At 41.2% G+C, this 19,103-nt stretch overlaps 1 protein-coding gene across 4 annotated transcripts in view; it reads left to right on the top strand.

Annotated features, from left to right (window-relative positions):
- The window catches only part of LOC127616310 (phosphatase and actin regulator 1-like), a 48,897-nt gene that overhangs the window by 14,965 nt on the left and 14,829 nt on the right, over positions 1-19,103 (top strand). For all 4 annotated transcript variants that reach the window (XM_052087829.1, XM_052087831.1, XM_052087830.1 and 1 more), the window contains exons 3-8: positions 8,855-8,935; positions 9,472-9,675; positions 10,403-10,748; positions 11,899-12,083; positions 14,229-14,385; positions 17,889-17,944. In XM_052087829.1, coding sequence (XP_051943789.1) covers positions 8,855-8,935; positions 9,472-9,675; positions 10,403-10,748; positions 11,899-12,083; positions 14,229-14,385; positions 17,889-17,944 — 1,029 coding nt within the window. The remainder of the gene's footprint in view (positions 1-8,854; positions 8,936-9,471; positions 9,676-10,402; positions 10,749-11,898; positions 12,084-14,228; positions 14,386-17,888; positions 17,945-19,103) is intronic.

Below are 19,103 nucleotides of genomic sequence, written 5' to 3' on the forward strand. Positions count from 1 at the left end.
GGGGGTCTTTGAAGTGCTATGTTTTTGTTGGCCTGTGGAAAAACTATTCTAATCTAACTGAATTGAGAAAATAAGAGCATTTTCACAACTGTCATTTTTCTTTGTTTATTCGTTTGCCAGCAAGCTAAATTGTCAACCATTGAGAACGTAAAATGTTTGCATGCGGTCTAAAATGACAAAAAACAAGAAAAAAATGTACATAATAAATTCTTTCTGTTATTTGGCCATCCATTCTTATATTAGCTACTTTATCATCAATGGATAAAGACGTTGGGATTAGATGAACAGGACTGTACCATATGAATTCTGGGGTGGGGGAGTGGGTGTCTAATGGGTTTAGACTCAGTTTCCCGCAATTTTTTGTGTGTAATTTTAGCCAATTCTACTCAGTCAGAAGAGTGTGACTATCTTATTTTGCTATCTCAAGTGAAAATATTGTTTTTGTTTGGCTGTGGTGAAGGGCGGGGGTCGTTTAAAAAATGTATTAAGTTGCAGTCTCGAGGCTGTTAGAAGATGACGCAAATTGTTTGGCATTTTCAAGCATTCTTTTTGTATTTCTTTCTCATCTGGCACACCACTTACGTGAAGGAGCTGGTCTCGTGTCGGATGTGGCCAGGATGTAATTTGTCCGTGCTGACGCATCCCCGATTTCGACTGTCAGTCCGTTGATGGCAGGGAGGTTCTTTTGTCAGACTGCATCTTCTCAGGTTGGGAACGCAAGAGACAAGCAGAGCTGAATCTTGTCTCCATAGGACAGGATGTTCTGGTTTACTTAGTTCCCCGAAGATGTGCTCAAAAGGACTAATGAATTAAAAAAAAAGGACATTCGTGTTTATTTTAGTCTTTGGTTACTGTTCTGCAGTGTTGGGAACATGCAAAAGTACGTTTGGATCCAAGAGACAGTTTTGACAGCGTTTATTTACAGGAGGCATTTATTTGAGCGGAGGCCTTTTTAGATGTTATAATTTGTGAGAGAGGATGCTTGATATGGCACTGCTCATTCAGTGGTGGATCGAGAATTGTTACTTCTGTGTTTTTCAGACCGATTTTTTTTTTTCTTGGAGAGAAGAAGGAATCTATTTGAGATGAGGACTTGTTGGGGTGAAAGTAGACCAAATTCTGTCCATTGTTTAGTTTACTTACATTTTACAATGACTTTTCTGTTTGTTTTTCTGAGAATTAAGACTAACTACCGGTAGTTTTAGTTTTGGTTTCTGTGCACAAGGGATTTATTGGAAGGAGGCATCCATTTGAGATCAGAACTTGATTTGCAGAAATGCTTGTGCTGGAATGGCGTTAGACATGATGTCTGCTGATTGATGGAAAATTGTCCTCAGGTACATAACTGATCCGGCTATTTGGGTAGAGGCTTTCATTCAAGTACACACTCCTGTTGACGAATTAGGGCATGGCGTTGAATATTGCACAGCCTGCTATTTTAGGACGTTTGCTAAGCAGCCTATTTCTTGTGGCTTTCCGCACATCAGGCACTTTAAATTACATGTATTAAATTAAAAGTATCTGTTTGTGGAGAGGTGTTAATTCAAGTGGATCTTACTTCTTGAGGCGGATTGTGTCTTAGAGCCGAGCCGTCTGCTTGAAGACATATAGTATGTTTCATTTCTCTTGTGGCTTTCTGCACACAAGCATTTATCGCTCGACAGGAGGCCCTTTATTGTTTGTTACTTGTGGCATTGGACATGCTGCCATCTGTTGATTGGTTGACTGAGTGAGATGTGTTGTGTTACAAAGTTAAGCAGTCGTTGATAAAGGATTGTCACGGCTGCTATTGTTAAAATGAGGCGTCTAACTGGGGAAGAGGCATTTATTTCGGAAGGCACCGCATTTAGGCAGGACCTCTGTTTGTGCAGGGGACACACTTTCATGCATTTGTGCAGGATTTCTTTGTTTTTCTTTGTTTTTGTGGCTTTCTGCGCACCAAGCCTTTATTTAAAAGTCCTTTATCTCAACACATTTTTGCATAAGGATTAAGCTGCTCCCCACTGAGTAATTGATAGAAAAGTGTTCTTTTTGTTGCAAATTTAACACCGGTCAAAAGCAAATTTGAATCAGAGATCAGCTTTACGTATCCCGAAATGGATCAACTGTATGTATTATCGTATTGTTTACATTCAGTCTATATTGCAGCGTCTCCTCACAAGTGTCACTGGACAACATAACAAGGCAATAGATATTCCATGCAACCAAAAAGCTCTTTTCATTGTTTTATATTTATTTAGCACCTGTTTTGTTCGACAACTAATCCACTTGGCTGCTTTTGTTGTTGTGACATTGTTTTGATTTGCGGTAGCAGTGGATTGCATGCGCACTTCACACAATGTGCCCTTTTGAGTCAAACGCGTTGTTGCGTTGAAGTGAGTTTGGGTCACATGTGGCTTGGAGGCTCAGGTCCTCAACTGCCGCATCAAATTGAGGGAGACACCGGAAACTGTTTTGAAAACTATAGAACAAAACTTAAAACTGGTCTTCTCTCATAAATTGTGTAAATGCTTGAAAAGCGCTTTCTCTAAGCCAGTGAGATCACTCGAATGGAGCAGTAATCAAAAGGAAACTGTTTGTTTTATTCAAGCAAATTGTCACAACCCATTAATGGTCACATTTCCTTGGGGATGAATTAACTCATTCACTCCCAAAGATGTTTTTAAACGTCTTTTCAGACTTGGTCCAGAACTGGCTTGTGCTGACTGAATAAGTTAAGTATCTGCGTCAGCTCACCTTGCCGTCCCCCTGGATAGCAAGCAGATATGCCCCCTCAGGAGTTGGATGATGTCAGACTAGTCTGCCTGGATGCCATTAAGTGCTCGGAACGTTTTATGATGCCATGACATCATTGTTATTCTGGCTGTAATATCACCATTTGTTCATTTCACGTAAAGGTGTCCCATATTTTTGGAACCGTTTGGGGTTGAGAGTCATGGAACACACGTCAGCCATAATTGTACATTTCCATTTTATTCACATTTTGATCTGAGGCCAAAAGTGATATTTTAAAACACAACAGAAAGCAGTGGTACTGGGAAGAGGTCATCCCGAGTGCTCTCATTCAGTGAGGAGTATTGACTCAGATGGACCTTTTGAACCCCATTCAAATTGATCGGCGTGCTTTCGGAAAATGGCACATTTGCCGCATGCAATCACTCAACGCTGAGAAAGCTGGCAACATCGCCACGTTGACCTTATTTGAAGGAAAACGGATGACACACTTCTGATTCTATACGTGATTAGGTGCAGTTTTCTTCAACAAACATACAAATTACTTATTTGGTTCTGTCACGTTGAGCACTCGGGTGGCGTAAGCAATGAATAAATAGCCAATTAAGAATTGATCGGTGGTGGACAATTGATCAGTTGTCTTGATGCAATTGAGGTCGAATGACGTGCACTACTTTGCATCAGAAATCATGATTCTTTCTCAACGCTCTTACGCTCAAGTACAACAGGATGTCGACCACACAAAATATTCATCAATGTGATATTAATTCTAAACTCTCTAAGCATGTTTTTGTGCCACCAATTTGGATAGACACAATACAAGTCGCACTAAATCCACCTTAACTCCCGCTGATTTGGCACAACTTCTCTGGGCAACATATTTCAAATGAATATTTTGGTAGTTTTTCCAGTTGATATATAAAGGAGATTTTAGTGGAATGCCTATCTGCATGACAACTACATTTTTTCATTTGTCATACTCATGACATCGTAGCAGACTTCATTTTTCGTCATAGCTTCACCTTCTCGACCTGATGGGGCCCTGCTGCATTTGTGTCCCCTGCAAGCGGACCGTAACGTCCAAAAGTGGAGCTATACTTTTCAATGTACAACCTTTCTGTATTGGCACCATAATGAACTACCACCACCACCACTAATAACTAAACTTTTCATTGCCGTGGTGTGATTGAACTACAGTACATACTCATTGGCTAGAACTGCATGCATCATATCTAATTCAGAATATCTGATATATGCAGGACGCTGCTTTTATGTACGCGTGTGTAAGGCCCAAATACAGATTTAAAGCCCAGTGTATGAGTCTCATTGAGTTTTAGCCAAGCCTCTGTTGTTTTTTTCCGTTAATGCCCGAGCTCTTCATTGATAAGTCCCCATGAAAATTTTAATACTCTCTTTTTCAAGCTTACAGGATTGCCTCAGGAACAAAAAATAAATGAATAAATCAACATTGAGCCTATGGGCTTTGGTAGGACGTGTTCCGACTATCTGGGTCACTTCGCAGTGGAAGTGAAGCATTCTCAGATCAATACAGGCAGAGCTCAGATATGCCAGTCTGATTTAATATGCCCTGAGCCGAGTCTCTGATGAGCGCCTAATCTTTTCATCTCGCGCTGCAGATTGAGTGGCTACTCGGGCCCTTCCAACTCAACACAGGGCCGTCCTAAAATAGAACTTTATTTTAAGGCTTTTTCCTGATTAGCACCATTCTACATGCACGTGTCTTTAGCGCTGAGACGTTTTTAGCACATCAGTTGGCTTTGGCTTTACATCTTTGCTAATTATTCTTGATCAGCATCACCTTTCATATTAGTAATAATGAGAGCAACGATGAAAATCCATGCTTGAACTTTCCTTTCCTGCTACTGTCTGACTGACTCTGGCACTTTTCTTTTGGGGCACCCTGAATAATCAAACGGCACATTGAAACAATGCTCTGAGTTTCCAAATAGTTGGAGTGAAGCAGTGTGCGCTTTTAGCGTATTTCTGAACACACACATGATTCGGGAATGGGGATTTTGGGACTGAGTCTGAACTCTACTGTTCTTGGTCTTGGTTTTTGTAAAATATCTTCAAAAAAATCCAGGGTGACTTTTTTTTCTTCATCGTAATGATGCAGTGGTACCTCGACTTACGATATTAAATTGGTTCTGGAAGAAATTTTTTAACTAGAAAAATTTGTAAATAGAGACACGTTTTCCATGAAAAGGCCCTAATCCGTTCCAAGCCCCACCAAAATTCTGACATAAATATTTCCTAATGCATGAAAATGCATCAAAATATGTAACAAACACATTTTACAACTAGATTATTGCACAATAAATCATAGTTGTGCATCATGTAAAAAACAACGTGCGTAAAAAAATTAAAATGGTCATTTAACTTTTCACTGCGTCCTCATCGTTTTTTTGCTCTTTTGTTCATGTTCTCTCTCAGAAGTGTTTTTTGCCTGGCGTTTTGTAAAGACCTGATCTGAGGACGTTTGCTTTAGTTGGCTTTTAAGAATCCTTCGAAAATGTCTAAAGCAAACATAAGCATCGTGAGCGATCGCCCGACTTGGTGAACACTTTTTCTGCGTGATTCACATTTACGTAAACCTATCGGAAAGTCTCATGGCCCGAGGAGCGAATGACGAGGACGTTGTATAGACGCGCATCTATTTATCTATCTACACACACACACACACGCACGTTCGGTCGAGGTCCCTCTTAGCCAATGGGATGTCAGGATGATGCCCAGTAATAGCCAAGGGTAGAGCAGCTACAAATATGTTGCGATCAGGAAACTCTGAGCTGCGATTAGCAGCCCATACTGTATTTTTATCTTTCGTATCTTGAAATTTCTTTCGTGACAAGAAGCAATCATTTCCTGTTGAGACGTTTCCTAATTTGAAAATTTCGTATGAAGAGACGTTCCTGAGTAGAGGTACCACTGTACTTGTACTCGGGTGCGGTTTATCGTCTGTAAAATTCATTACTCCGAAGTCCATGAAACGCTCTATAGTGTGTGTGTGTGCGCGCGCAGCATTTTACCACAAAGTTAACGTTATATGAGCATTCCTTGCCAATTGTTGTTACCTGTCTTCGTTTAAAAAAAAAAAAAGCAGTCATACAAAGGCATGTCTGCACAGCCTAGACTTGTCATACAATCACTGTAGAGCGATCATTCCTTGCCAGTTATTGATGATAACTGTCGTCTCTCATAATCAAAATAAACAAAAGAACTTGGTTATAATCCACAGGGTCAAAAAAAGGTCATTGCTGGTTTCGGGACCGTCACACAAAGGCAGTGTAGGCGTCAGTTATTCAATTACCTTGCACAGTAGAAAGAAACAAAACGACTAGAAGCAATCCGCAGCGGGAGGAAAGGAGGGGGAGGGTGAAATCGTGCACCTTTCAAATGGTCTAGTGTGAGTAATTTTGTAATGACGTGTGACTCGAGGCAATCTATTGCAGTGGTTTTACAGTATGTCATTATTTGCACTGAATGTCTTTTCTGTGCTCTTTGGACTTTTCTGATGAAATCGCCTGCAATTCCAAGTCTTAAGCCTCTACTGATGCATCTGTTTTGGGCTGAGTAGCTCCGGCTCGCATAAAACGGGATGGGCATGTCTGCCAAAAAACACGATGATTGTCAAATCTCAAAGACACAGGAATCCTCATTAAGGCTTTTGACTTAATGGTGTTGCGTAACCGCGCACATCCTGTCGCCTAGCCGTTATGTCACGCAAAGCTTTGTGTACTTTTCATATTGAATGCAACTGAACTATAATCCCTGAGTTTACGGCAGCACCGGCCGTCGTGTGTTGACCTTTTTAGCCAGGTTTTCTTTCACTCTATTCTGCCCCTACTGGTTTATACTTGGGAAATGTAAACCGGGGTGTTCCACAGGTGCTGGGAATGCTTTGCTGCTGTCCGATGATGGATTTGATTACGTTTTGACCTTGACCCGGTGGGAAATAAAGGTGAAATGAATGGATAGCGAAGCGGGTGGAATCGCCTGCTTCTATGGCAGTGAGCACAATAACACCACCTGTTGTGTTAAGCGGGAATAGAGCTCAATTCCCCATGGCTGACCGTACTTCTTTAAAAAACAAACTTTGTTCGAGATTGACTTGACAGCACATCTGCTGGTTGCACCCAAGTTAGTGTACTCACTAGTTTGCCATTTTTTTCCAATTCTATAGAATTGATCAAATTATCATATAATCAAAAAGTTCCCGTGTTGTCATTCGAGGCCGCTCAGTTACCTTTCTCATGATAATTCTCCCTTCATGAGCTCGAAGCATTTTTTTTGTGTTTTTTCCACTTTGGAATAAAATGGCGCCCGATATCTCTTGAGTCGTTTAGATGTTCGGCGGGATAGTTCAGGCGGGCCTGCACTTGTGCCGTCTTTACAGGAGACACCTCGTGGCGACACGCTAACCACTGGACCGCCCTGATCATTTTATTGCAACTTATAAATTCAGCACGGGATCAAATAATGAATTGCCCCACTTCTACTCTGTCCATCCTACTTGATGTGAAAGAAGAACTTAAACTTGACGAAAATAAGAGCTTTGTTATTGTGAAATGAGTGTAGCTGCAAGAATCTCGTTTCTTTATTGTCCACATTTTGGATGCTATTTTAATCCACGCTGACATGGGGCGAGTTAATTTTGAAGTCACAAATGCTCCGAAAAGACAGCGAGGAATTATTTTAGCCGGCGCTCCTGGATCTTATGTGAAGCACACACGGTGCACAGTGTTGCACCTCATCCTCATTGCACTTCCTTAATTGTTTTTTATGCCGGGGTAGATTTTCAAACACGGAATGTGATTTCTTAACATCTTTGCTGAAGCACTCCTGACAGAGAATGTTAAGTGCCTCTACGTTTTGAAGCCTAAAAATAGATGGGCACAGTAGCTCCAGGCCATTTTGTGCATTATGCAGCACACTAAAGTGTCATTGGAGTAGTTTTTGGGGGGTTTTTGTGCTTTTATCGCGCCTCTTAATCAAGGCCCGATGCTCATATCTCGACAACACCATTCAGCATTTTAACGGTGTTCAACTCAATTTCCTACGATTGTGCTTTAATCAAACTGAAATCTACAGCAAGACGAGATAGTGATGATAGAGCGGGAGAAGTTCTCCCCTCCGCGTTCAGACTGCAGATGAATAGTGCTAACATGACGGGCTACTTTAACCATATCCCCTCTTTCTCTCCACGAAGCTTTTTATTTTCCCTCTTGAAGGTAGCAAGCACTTCACCAAATGCAGTATGAAAAATTATTTGCCCCCTTATGAAATTCTCATTTGTTTTGCATGGTTGTCCCACTTGGATGTTTAAGATCACCAAACAAATGGGAAGATAAGACAAACTTAACTAAACACGAAATGCAGTTTTTAAAGTGCAATTTGATTTATTTAACGGAAACAAACTATTTAAAAGCTACCCGATCCTGTGTGGAAAAGTACTTTCCTCATTGGTAGATCTTAAATTTATTGTGGCTTATGACATGTTTCAGTTCATTTTCACTGTCCACACCCAAGCCTGATTGCCCCCTAGACCTGCTCAGTCAAGAAATGGCCGAAATGGAACATATCTGACAAAATGAAGTGATGCAATAAAATGCCAGCGAAACGACAGATGAGAAATAAAGTACCGGTAATTGATATCGATCAGTGTGCAAAGGGTTACAAAGGCATTCCTGAAGCTTTAGGACTCTAGAGAAGCACGGTGAGAGCAATTATCCACAATTTGCAATGTAGGTTTGTCATCCCCCCCACCCTCTTTCCCCAAAAAAATAAAAACATCCCCAAACACTGAATACCTCTCTCGCCCATGTGGATGATTTAGCCAAACAATCGAGAAACCAGGATACTAGTAGCATTGTCAGATAATCTGCGCTAACCCTTGCAGCTCTGCTTACCATTTGGCTTTGATTTGACCGTGTAATCCGGCATTGAATAGTTGCGTGTCAAGCTGCTGAAACATTAAAATGTGTGCATTCAAAAGTTTCGAGAAGGTCACGTTAGGCTTCCTCTTAGGCTGCAGCTCAGTGAGGATAAGAAAAAAAAATGCACGATTGAATTCATATTCTTTCCTTCCCCGCTCACGCAGCACTGGAGAGGAAGATGTCCGTGCGACAGAGTCGAGATGAGCTCATCAAGAGGGGAGTGCTAAAGGAGATCTTTGAGAAAGGTAAGCTGCCTCGAACCGTATCATAATCATAATGGTGCGGCCCTTTCGCTTTTAAATAATTCCTTTAAGAAGAAAAAAAGCTTGACGGCAACTGGCTGTTCTTTGGAGTTCATCTCTTCCTTAATCAGCGGTCTCTAAAGTGCACTTTTCAAGACTCACACAGAGTATCGACTGAAACAATCTTTCATTATACAATTTTGCAGAGTGAGCAGAGAAAAAAAATACTTCTATCCGATAATAAAGTTGCAGTATTCCTTGAAAAAAAAGTCACAATTTTATGACACTGAATCGTAATCTGGGGAAAAGTCAGCAAATAATCATACAAATAGTTGTCATTTTGTTTTTGATCCATATATTACAATACTTAATAAATAGGTCCTAACTGTACAACAGCTTGTAATTTTATCAGAATACATTTGTTTAGAGAATAAAGTTGTAATATTATGCAACCAAAGTAATTTTAATAGATATTTTTATGATTGTAATATTGACTAAAAATCTATATATTTTTTTTCTCCTTCCCTCTCTCTGCTCAGCAACGGGTGATTTTCGATCCCCGATGGAAGGCGGAGTTTGTGCTCAGGACCCCCCCGTCAAGTCGTCTGTGCTCCTAGCCCCCAAGAAGTCTGTCACATATCCAGGTGACCTTCAGGACAACCACGCCAAGCCGCCGCTGTACCACAAACAGCCGCCAGCTCTCCCTCCCAAGCCTTTTGCTCGCATCCCAAACCATAGCACAGGTCAGCTCATCATTTTTGTTTTAAATCACTAGTATGCTTTAAAAAAAAAATATTTTGGGATATCTAAGTTACTGAAGTAGGGTTACACACAAAAAAAAGATAACACGGAACCCATATCATACCTGGACGGTTACTGACTCCTACCAATTATATTAAAAAAAAAATCTTGGCCTCAAATCTAAAACAATCAAAAACGGCGAATATGGCCGTAATCAGTCGGAGCTCATATGTGAATTAATTAAACTAATTAAAGTGTTGCTTCATGAGGAAAATGCAAAATGTCCTTAAAATCTAAAGTATTTAGGAAATCGTTTTGATATTTTCAGAGATTGATGTGGGCGTGGGTACAGATGTGCACGTGAATTTTTGTAACAACTCGACATATTTTTCTAACACGAAGCAATGTTACGTTTTTTTCTCGATGGTGAAATTCTCTGGGGAGAAAGGGTTGTCCGGAACCTTTAATTGGGCCTTAAAATACGTTTTTGCATTGTTCTACTGGAGTTGAGAGCCAATTCCTAAGTACAATATTGTAGTACTCTCATTCAATCCCGTGGTCAGCCTTGGCCGTCATATTCAATCTGTCAGTCAGCGCAAAGTGGTATTAGGCTGACCTAATTCCATCACGGTGTGTCTGAGCTCCGCAAGATTTGTTGAGTTTGTGTCTGTCTGCTCGAACACAAGTGTTAATGAAAGGCCTAATTTGAACTTTTGCCTTCCTCTCCAGATTCTTGCCAGCCAATGAAGTTGCCCTGCATGCCTGGGGCAAAGCACTCGCCTCCCCTCCCGCCCAAGAAAGTCATGATCTGCATGCCTCCGGGGGGACTGGACTGCACCACGTCCCCGTCTCCATCACCCAACCCCCTCAGCGCTCTGTCCCAAAAATGCGGCCCCACCCAGGTGATGCCGGGCCACCATGGCGCCCTGCTGCCCTCGCAGCTAGCCGCGCTGTCCGCTCTCCACCAGAACCACGGCCATCCTCTGCAACTGCAGTACGGCAGCTTACATGCGCCCAGCCGCATCATCGAGGAGCTTAATAAAACGCTTGCGCTGTCCATGCAGAGGTTTGAGAGGTAAGTCGCCACCAGACGCCGGGGGTCATTCAAGCCGTTTGGCATCTTTTCCGATGTGTCTTGCGCAATCCTAATATGGTTCCATATGTAGGCTAGCTGCCCACACTTGGCTGGATTCATTCACTCTGCTCACACCAAGTGCTGAGTTTCCATTTATATTTTGGATACAAAAAAATTGGCCGCGTCTGTGTCCAGTTTTTCGAATCAATTTCACATGATGGCTACATATCTAGTCTGACCATTTTTACACTGACGTGAAACGACCCACATGCGCAGCTGCCTCTTGCGCATGTAAACAACTCACCAAAGTTAACAAGTCACAGTACAGAATTGACAAACATTAAATGTTACACAGCGTTTAGATGCCCGAAGGATATTCGATTCTATGCAGGAGTTTTTTGCTGCTGTGACACATCCCCAACGGTCTCCCATGTTGCATGCAGGATTTACCACCTGAATTGTCTGTAATCAGAGCATAAAGACACTTTAATTAGCAAAGCACATGCTGTTTATTAGGTGTTTACTTGTGTGTGTCGATATGTCAGGTTGCTTGCTAACATCAAACACACCTGAATGAGGTCGCTTCGGTCCAAAATCAAAACTGCAAGGGAACACCGTGCAACGTGGCCTGATTTATTTGATTTGTGTTTGTGTGGAGACAACTGTGTGCGGCGTAGGCGTCCCCGGCAGCAAGTCGGCTTGACATAACGCGATCAGCTGCTCCTTTACAAGAGCTCCTTGCCATCTTCCTGTTTGTAGAAAAGCAACATGATATCTGATTGGATCTTATGTAAGCTCCTACGTTGCCGTCTTGTTGTCGCCGAAAGCCATTTGGGCGGGGATGGAAGGATGTAAATGGTCATGACATAATGTATAATTAGTCCGAAAGATGGAAATGATTATGTAATAGCGGGCGGCATCGTATGAAACACTGATGCGAATAAAGCTATTAATCAATAGGATGTATCAAAAGTGATGGCGGTAAACTGATTATACCCGGCCCGTGTATTTTGACACTGCTCAAAACAAAGTGTGCAGTAATTCCTTTTTATTTTCAAACCTTTTATCGAGACACTTTGGGAACTGGTGGAAATTCTGAAGAAAAAAAATGGAACTCACAGTCGTCGTCTCATTTTGCCTTCTGTCCTAGCTCTTTGTTGCACGTCAACAATCAGTGCGCTCCTCAGGACAGAAGACAAGTGCCGTCAGTGATCATTGACTATGAAGACGACAAGGAGAACATGCCCTGCGAGTCCGACTATGAGGATCTGCCTAGCATGTACAAGGATGAGGATGACGTCGACGATGATGAAGACGACGACTCCATATTTACAAGTGAGTTGAGAAGTGGCGTTGGTGATTTTTTTAAATGTGTTCTGCAGACATGTGACATGGAAAAAGAGCGAATCTGCTGACTGTTCTCGAGTGTTTGTTTTACTATACGAAGAAATCAAAATAAGTGCTGTAGTATTTGACAAATGTTTTATGTTGAATAAACAAACAAACAAACAAAGAAACAGAAGAAGTTAGGCTAATCGTTAACCTAGCTACGCTGCAGATGGTTGTTGCTAACTCTTGTTGTAGTCAATGTGGTGAATGGGTTGAGAGACATTTTCTCAAGACACTCAACATAACTCAGCTCAGTTTATTCTTGATCTACTGTATGTCAGAAAAACCTTTGCTTTCTGACTATCTAGTGTTCCATTTTCAATCACAATCATGGAATTTGGCGAATGGCCCAATTTGGTATTTACCACACACCAAAGGATTTTGCCATCATAAATGTTGGAACCGCAAATTACATTTACAATTGTCAGAACTGACAGACTGCAATTAGGGGCATGACGCTTTCCTGATGGCGCCATTGAATTAAATAGAACACTTAACTTACTGTAAAAATACTTTTTCTCGTTTAAAAAGTCAATACAGTCAATGTCCTTGAGGCACCCGCAAAATAATGGAACCATTTTTTTCTCCCCCTTCTCTGTTTCCAAATCCCCAACCTAACCCAGATAAACGCAAGCTCTGAATTAATGCGGCCGTCCTCAAAGTCAAACTCAAAAATTCAACTGGCACACTTGCTTGCCCCGCTTTAACGTGAACAACATACCTGTACTGTAAAATAATGGTGTGCTGTTGTTGGACTAGAAGCCACATTGCCAATCCTGGCTTGCTGTCTATTACTATCCATGGTGCCAGCAAATTTAGCTAGCTACTTTAACAAGGCTACCCATGTGGTCCTGGTTTGTTAGTGTAGTTTTATTGCTTTTTGTTTGAATTATTGTAATTGTAAAATACAGCGCCTTTAAGCTCTGTCATATCCTGCTTACCAATAGGAATATCGGGAAAGTCCAGGCCAACTCTAGCACAATGCGTTGAAAATCCCCTTATTCATCAGCTGCTCTGATGCAGTCAAAGGAGGGGACCGGACTTTTCCTAAACTGGCGTCGAGAAAGACCTGTGTAATTTCTCACTCCCTTAACTTTAAGGAGTCGGGCAGACCTTTCATCCGCCTTTGTTGAGTAACCTTAATATAAATAAGGCGAACGTCAGGCCACTCCTTTTCTACTGTAGCTATTTCTCTGTTGATCTTGTTGCATTTGTTGTGACTTAGATTGGTTTAGCTGTCTTTGCTAAGACCGCACGGACTTGTAATGAGTGTAGTTGTTCTTTCATTTAAGAGAGGGTGAGTGTATAAATAAAATAATAAAAATGACAAAGATACATTTTTGGTATAGCAGGATTACCAACCATTTCAGAGTGCAACATGTTATTTTGACACATGTGCTCGAGTAATCAAGGCCCTCAGTACTTGCCGTGTCACCTGATGTCTCCCATAATGCATTTGCATAACTGTTCAGGTCTGCAGTGCAGGGGTTTTTTTGGTGGTGGTGGGGGCGGGGGGTTATGATGACAAAAATCCATCATCACAGTGAATTTCACCATTTTCCTGATGTAAAATACAAAAATCTAATCTAGAAAGTGTGTGTGTATCTGTCGGTCTGTGAGGCAAAGAGAATGAGGTGTGAAAGATCGAGACAGATTGTGTTCTGGAAGATGAAGTGTTTTTGTGAATGTGTTAGCAAGCAAGAAATGTACATGTGCCTGAGTTCTCTGCGTTTGTGTGTGTGTGTGTGTGGGGGGGGGGGGAGTCAGCGGTTTATGGAATGGCACTTTTTGGTCTCTGCAGTGAGAGATTAATCGAGATGTGGCGTCTTGGATTCCTTAGGCCACCTTTTGTAATGGTATTGTAGTGAAACAAAAGACAGTTTTACAACAATACTTGATGTGTCTTATGGATGTTCTGGAACACTTCAAGCAATTTCGTAAAATATTCAAAACATTCAGGTACCCCTCCCGCATGTTGTTTACGCATTCATTATTCAGTGCTAGTCGTAAGCCTTTTCTCTCCAATGCTACTTTTGGTGCCACCTTCTAGATTTGTATTCACACCCAAGGCCTTGTAATGTTGAATTATAGGCACGCTGGCTCAGAAAGTGCTCCGCAAAGACTCACTGGCTATCAAGCTGAGCAATCGTCCGTCGAAGAGGGAGCTGGAGGAGAAGAACATTCTGCCAGTGCAGACGGATGAGGAGCGGCTGGAGTCCAGGCAGCAGATTGGCACCAAACTCACAAGGTAAACTAGCGTGCAGATGTTGTTTGTGTTGGGCAAATGAACGTAATATTGTACACGTTGCAAGTCAAAAGTAAAACTATATTTCTGTTTCTAAATTTTGTAAAATCCGTTGTTTCTGTGTTAATTTTTGAGTTACTGGAGAATTCTAAAGTATGACACCAATACCAAATCTACTTTCACATCAAAAAAAGAACTATTTTGTTGTAGAGTCACAAATCACAATGTATAAATTCATTAGTTCGTCCCTGTGTGCCCTGCGATTTGCTGGCAACCGGTTCAGTGTCCCCCGCCTACTTCCCGAAGACAGCTGGAATAGGCTCCAGCACCCCCGCGGCCCTTGTGAGGATAAAGCGGGTCAAAAAATGGATGGATGGATGGATTCACCTCCAAAATATTTGTCAAAAATCTTTTACCCCTTATGTAGATATTGGGACCAAGCAGTGCTGCTGTTATAATGACTGACATTTAACTCTTTCATTCCAATCCTCAAATTTGGTGTGTGCGTACCCCATTCGGCCAATCACAACTCGGCATAGAATAGAGCTTCGATATGTTTCCTGGTTTCACTACATTGACCTGAATGATGCATTTTACAATTTTAAAATAAAATTTAAAACATTTTCGCTCTTAATGATGATATTTAATAAATGTGATTGGGGAACACCACGGGATAATCAGAATATTCTTTAGAGACATCCAACTATTGGGCCTTTGCAGCCTTTGAACAGAAAGTGGCTAAAATGCTCAAATGTGTCCCAGTTGTCAGTACGTTGACCCTGCTTAACTCATTCAGTACCAGACGATTCTGGACCAAGTCTGAAAAGACGTTTAAAAACGTCTTTGGGAGTGAATGAGTTATGTACACAGGGTGCCAAAAAGGAGTGGTCTCTTTGACATAAATAAATGAATCATATTTTATCACGTCCGGCTTTAGAGTAGTTTTATATGAATCGTGAATGGACATCGCAACGCTGCTTTTCGGTCAACAACAAGCAAGATTTTAGAAATCACACTCCTGCTTCCTGGCTGCCAAAGTAAGTAGTACTTGTCTTAATTTGAGCTGACAAGACTTCAATTTCCTGTCCAACAGAGTCGCTATAAAGCTAATGGACATTCGAGCCTTATTTCCCCACCTCCGCCCCCATTCAAACATTTCTTTATATATATCGTGTTCCCATTTTAACATCCAACAACGATAAGTTCTTTATCTCGCTGAAATGAGGCCCTTAAAATGGTGCTGACCTAATTTTGGCAACGCGCCCCCCCCCACCCACCCCTTCGCTTATCTTCTTTTCAGTGCTCGCTCATCACACTGAATCACCACACAGTATCCGATTCCTCCACATCGCAGCACCACTTAAAGCCACCTAGACACCAGCAATTTACAAAGAAAGGAGAAGTCGGGAATATGAAGGGAATGTTATCATCCGTCAATGTTGGCACACGAGTCAGCTTTCCCCTCTGTGATTGGAACATAGTGCATGTTCCCAGAAGGCCTGCCTGCTTTCTTGTCGTGTTTCCAAAAAAATCCTCTTCCTCTCTTTCCGCTGCTTTCACAGCGTTGTGTCCCGTAAGGTCATGTCTTTTGTGCCAGGTTCGGCAAAATTGTTCAGGAATGGAGTAAAACGTCCTTTGCTTATATAGAGACATGTATCAAGACAGCAAAAGGAGATTGGAAAGCTTATATATTATTTTAACTTTGTGGCAGTGGTTTATACTTTGAGTGCTGTTGACGTCAATTGCAGTCTACGATATTTTTTTATAGGAAGTCTTGAGTCTTGGCCAACTGTGGTTTGATCATTAAATTTGGAAAGTAAAAAAGAAGAAGAAAAAAATGACCATCATACGGCAGTATTGTCTGTTTTGGGTGAAATCACCTTGTATCGAAACAATGCTTGATGCCTGTGAAAATAGCGGACCTCTGGAACTTTGACTGTTACAAGCCGTTTATGATTCGTCAAACGTTTTTTCACATTTAATTACAATCAAGATTGTCACAAAACAGAGAAAAGATGGCAGAGCTGTTTAAAATTTGGGAATAGTATCAGTTATATAATGTACACATACGCACATCTATGCATAATGCACGCACCATCTATGAAATAATACTACTACTAAATATGAATGTAAGGTTGTTACACCAGTGAATATCTGTAAATATATTTTGCCATCAAAAGCACAGTTTCATTGTTGTTGCTCGCATGTTTATAGAAGAAAAAACTGTTCAGTTGTTTGAGGTGTTACTAAAGTTAAATTATTTGCATTGTAATGTAAACTATAAAATTACAAGTCAACAATGTTGACTAAATTTTTCTGTAAATATATTTTGCCATCAAAAGCACAGTTTCATTGTTGTTGCTCGCATGTTTATAGAAGAAAAAAACTGTTCAGTTGTTTGAGGTGTTACTAAAGTTAAATTATTTGTGTAGAAGTCACCGTTGTGCATGCGGTTGTTTTCTGTGTTTTTGTGGAGGTGGGGGTCCAAAATAGGTCAAACCAACCCATGTTCTACTGCTCACTTAAACTGCTGCACAAACTAATCTGTTGCGCACCGTTCTTAACCTTGAAATGTTGTGAGTGTCATAAACTGAGAATCCCCCGTGAATAATTTCAAAATTAAATCTGTAACAAACCATTTAGAAAGGTGCATTTGCTCATCCTTATAATGGCATACATTTTGGAAAAATTATTCATTTCCGCTTTAAAAGATAACATTTGTCAAATGAGCAGCACAATTGGACGTGTGAAATGTCCCAAATTGTCACAACAGTTCATATTGTGTTATTGACTCCTGTTTGGCGGATTGGATCACTGAAGATTCATCCGGAATGAGGAGAGAGGAAAAAAAAAACCAAGGCGTATTGGCAATTGAATTCTTTATGTGTAGGAGGCTATCAGCGTGGCACATCTTGACTTAATGCTTGCCCACTCTTTCCTTTTTTTTGTGCAATAGTGCTCCAAATCTGTCAGATTTGCACATGCGCACTTCAGGTGTTCTATTGGACTGTTAGTTTGCTTCCGATGAAGCCACCCTTTTGTTGTTTTGTGACGCATGTTTGGAGTCACCCTTCCTCCTCTTTTTCTGGGGACATCTGATGGTTTTCAGATAAAGGCAGTTGTTTATTTTTTAACGAATCGGCCATGCTTAGATTAAACCTTCATACTGGGCAGGCACATCCAGATGGCTGTTATTTTTAATGAGGTGGCAACAATCGATCCAGTGCCTGCCGACTGCTCGAAAGCAGGGCCCCGACACAGTTGCTATAATAAGAATACCAGCAATTGTTTTGGTTATCTTTGTCACTGCATCTGCTTATCAATTTAAATCCCTCCAAATATTTTTTTTTTGTGTATTTTGATGAAATATAGTTCCAATGTCAAAAGTATTTTGAGTCTTCGTCTAATGTCTAATGGAACATTTACACTCAATAACCACAATGTCCAATACACCAAACATGTCAAATAATGTGCTGATCGTTGTTAATTGTTGTATTCCTCACTAGACGTTTAAGTCAGAGGCCGACGGCAGAGGAGCTGGAGCAGAGGAATATCCTCAAACGTAAGCATTTTTACTTTTCACACTTCAACACGCACAGAATTTATTTATATACCAAACCACATTCAGCACGTTACAACAGCATGGCTTTGTCGTCAGCGTGCGGGTACTAGACTGGCCTGCCTGTAGTCCAGACCTGACTCCTATTGGAAATATGTGGCGCATTATGAAGCATAAAATAGGACAAAAGAGATACTGGACTCTTTTAACAGCTGAAGGTGTACATCAAGCACGACTGGGAAAGAATTGCACTTACAAAGCTTTGACAATTGGTGTCTTCATTTCCCCGTTTATTGAAAATCTTTGGCTTCAACATGCTCCAAAATGCTTTCCCAGCTTTTTTGAAACGTGTTGCAGCCATAAAATTCAAAGTTAATGATTAATTTTCCAGATTGGGATGGCGATCGACTGACTAGCACGTTTGCCTTACAATGCAGAGGTGCACAGTTCGATTCCTGGTCCAGCCTTCCTGCATGGCAGGTTCATGGAACTCTCTGAGCTGTCCCTAGGTGTGATTGTCAGCGCGAATGGTTGTTCGTCTAAGTGTGCCCTGCAATTGGTGGGCGCCAGTTTGGGGTGCACCGTGCCTACTGTCCAATGTCAGTTGGGATAGGCTCCAGCATGACAGCAACCATTGTGAGGATAAGCTGGATGGCTGGATGATGTGCTAAAAATAAGTTGATCAGTTTGAACATGAAATCTCATCTTAGAAGTGTATTCAAAATAAATGTAAACTGAATTTGCAAATCATTGTATTCTGTTTATGTTTAACACAACGTCCCTACTTCATTGGAATTGGGTTTATAGTTGGTCACTTATAAATTACCGGTTGTATAAATACAAGGCAGACATCGAGCAAGACAGCAGCATTAAAACGCACCGCACTGTGGCAGAATAATAAGTGGTTCTCATCATCACCTATAGTTTGGTGTTTTTTTTTCTATTTTGAAAGTTGATAAAATGCTAAAAGCTGTTATGCTAGCAAGAACCCAAGTATGGAAATGTTTAGTATTATTATGGCCCACCCGTGTTTTGGTGCATTTCCATCCATCCATCCATCCATCATCTACCGCTTATCCGGGGCCGGGTCGCGGGGGCAACAGCTTTAGCAGGGAAGCCCAGACTTCCCTCTCCCTAGCTACTTCTTCCAGCTCTCCCCGGG

Source organism: Hippocampus zosterae, chromosome 15 (genome assembly GCF_025434085.1).
Source record: "Hippocampus zosterae strain Florida chromosome 15, ASM2543408v3, whole genome shotgun sequence".
Classification (NCBI taxonomy): Eukaryota; Metazoa; Chordata; class Actinopteri; order Syngnathiformes; family Syngnathidae; genus Hippocampus; species Hippocampus zosterae.